Source organism: Rattus norvegicus, chromosome 2, assembly GCF_036323735.1.
Source record: "Rattus norvegicus strain BN/NHsdMcwi chromosome 2, GRCr8, whole genome shotgun sequence".
NCBI classification, from domain to species: domain Eukaryota; kingdom Metazoa; phylum Chordata; class Mammalia; order Rodentia; family Muridae; genus Rattus; species Rattus norvegicus.
The window spans coordinates 180,599,396-180,600,658 of record NC_086020.1 but is presented as its reverse complement, the minus strand read 5'-3'; the positions used below and the strand labels follow the sequence as shown (position 1 = coordinate 180,600,658).

At 43.7% G+C, this 1,263-nt stretch overlaps 1 protein-coding gene across 1 annotated transcript; it reads right to left on the bottom strand.

The window, feature by feature from the left end:
- Positions 1-981, bottom strand: Sprr2l1 (small proline-rich protein 2 like 1). Its single transcript, NM_001402085.1, has 2 exons — positions 940-981; positions 1-280 (listed from the first exon to the last, which is right to left on the bottom strand). Exon 2 carries the CDS (start codon positions 259-261, stop codon positions 31-33), a length of 231 nt encoding a protein of 76 aa, NP_001389014.1. The 5' UTR covers positions 262-280; positions 940-981; the 3' UTR covers positions 1-30.
- Between the last annotated feature and the right edge of the window lie 282 nt (positions 982-1,263).

Sequence of the window (1,263 nt, the reverse complement as noted above, 5' to 3'; positions counted from 1 at the left end):
TTCTCCTTGTCCTCACGAAAGCTGAAGTCCTCACTTGCTCTTGGGTGGACACTTCTGCTGGCAGGGTGGATGAGGTTGCACAGGAGGGCATTTCTGCTGGTATGAGGGAGGGGGACATGGCACAGGACAAGGCTCAGGGCACTTTGGTGGAGGACATGGTTCTGGACACTTTGGAGGAGGACAAGGCTCTGGGCACTTTGGAGGTGGGCACACAGGAGGAGGCTGGCAGGGCTGCTTGCACTGCTGCTGTTGGTAAGACATAGTGCTGGAGTCTCAGGATCTGAAAGAGATTACATGAGGGTTTTCAGGGATGATCAATTCAGAGAAGAGAGATGGAGCAATGGAGTATCAACTCAATTTGTTTCTCTGAACATCAACATAATTTCCTAATTCCTATTATTTTAGGGCTTGCTGGCTTTTCTCTTTCCTGTCAGCACTAGTTTGCAGCAGCCTTGGAAAATGATACTGTGTTTCAGTCCTTTTCTCAAGAGAAAGTACTTCGTTCCAATGAAGCAAGTGATGATATTTACACAAGACAACCCCTTCAACACAGGCTGTCCCAAGTACTGGTGCCCTGGGAAATAACAACACCAGTTTCTGTCCTCTTCATTACATGTATCATGCCAGCTGGGTTGTCTGAGGCAGAAGAGTAAAGGAAAGCTAGGAAAGACTCAGGTCCTAATACATAGTTAAGTGTATAACCCTTCAAAGTACACCAACACTTACACATGAAAGAGAAATATCCTGTGTTCTTCAGGTATTATATGGAAAGAAAAGCTACTTATCACTATTATTGTATCCACTGTGAATTTTCTGAATGCTAGTTAGATCCCATTCATCCCATGACCAAAACTGAACTCAAGACACTTGCTCTGTCAAAATTGACTATAGCACATAGAGCAAACAAAATAGCAGACCAACTTAAAAAGAGACACTCACCAGGTTCTCCAAAGTAGTCTAGGATGTGAATATCAGGAGTCTGCAATCATACAGTCAAGGACCAATTTATAGAACTGGCTGGATATCCCAGTGGAGGCAGAGATGACTGAGAGTGGGCAGGTCCCAAAATTTCCAAACCAAAATGCAAATCCATGCATGACTGGCTTGACTGAGACTCTACAAAATGGGAAACATCCTGTTCCTGGACATCATCATTGTTGAGAGCTGTGACTCAGTGAGTACTTCCTTGTTTTAAGTTTCAGTAAGATCTAACTGGTTGCCCAAGTTCTCTTTTGTGATTGAAGCAAATATTTCTTTCTGTGT

What these genes read in the sequence shown, in the direction of transcription:
- Sprr2l1 (NM_001402085.1), bottom strand. Translation starts at nt 261, where the DNA reads ATGTCTTACCAACAGCAGCAGTGCAAGCAGCCCTGCCAGCCTCCTCCT.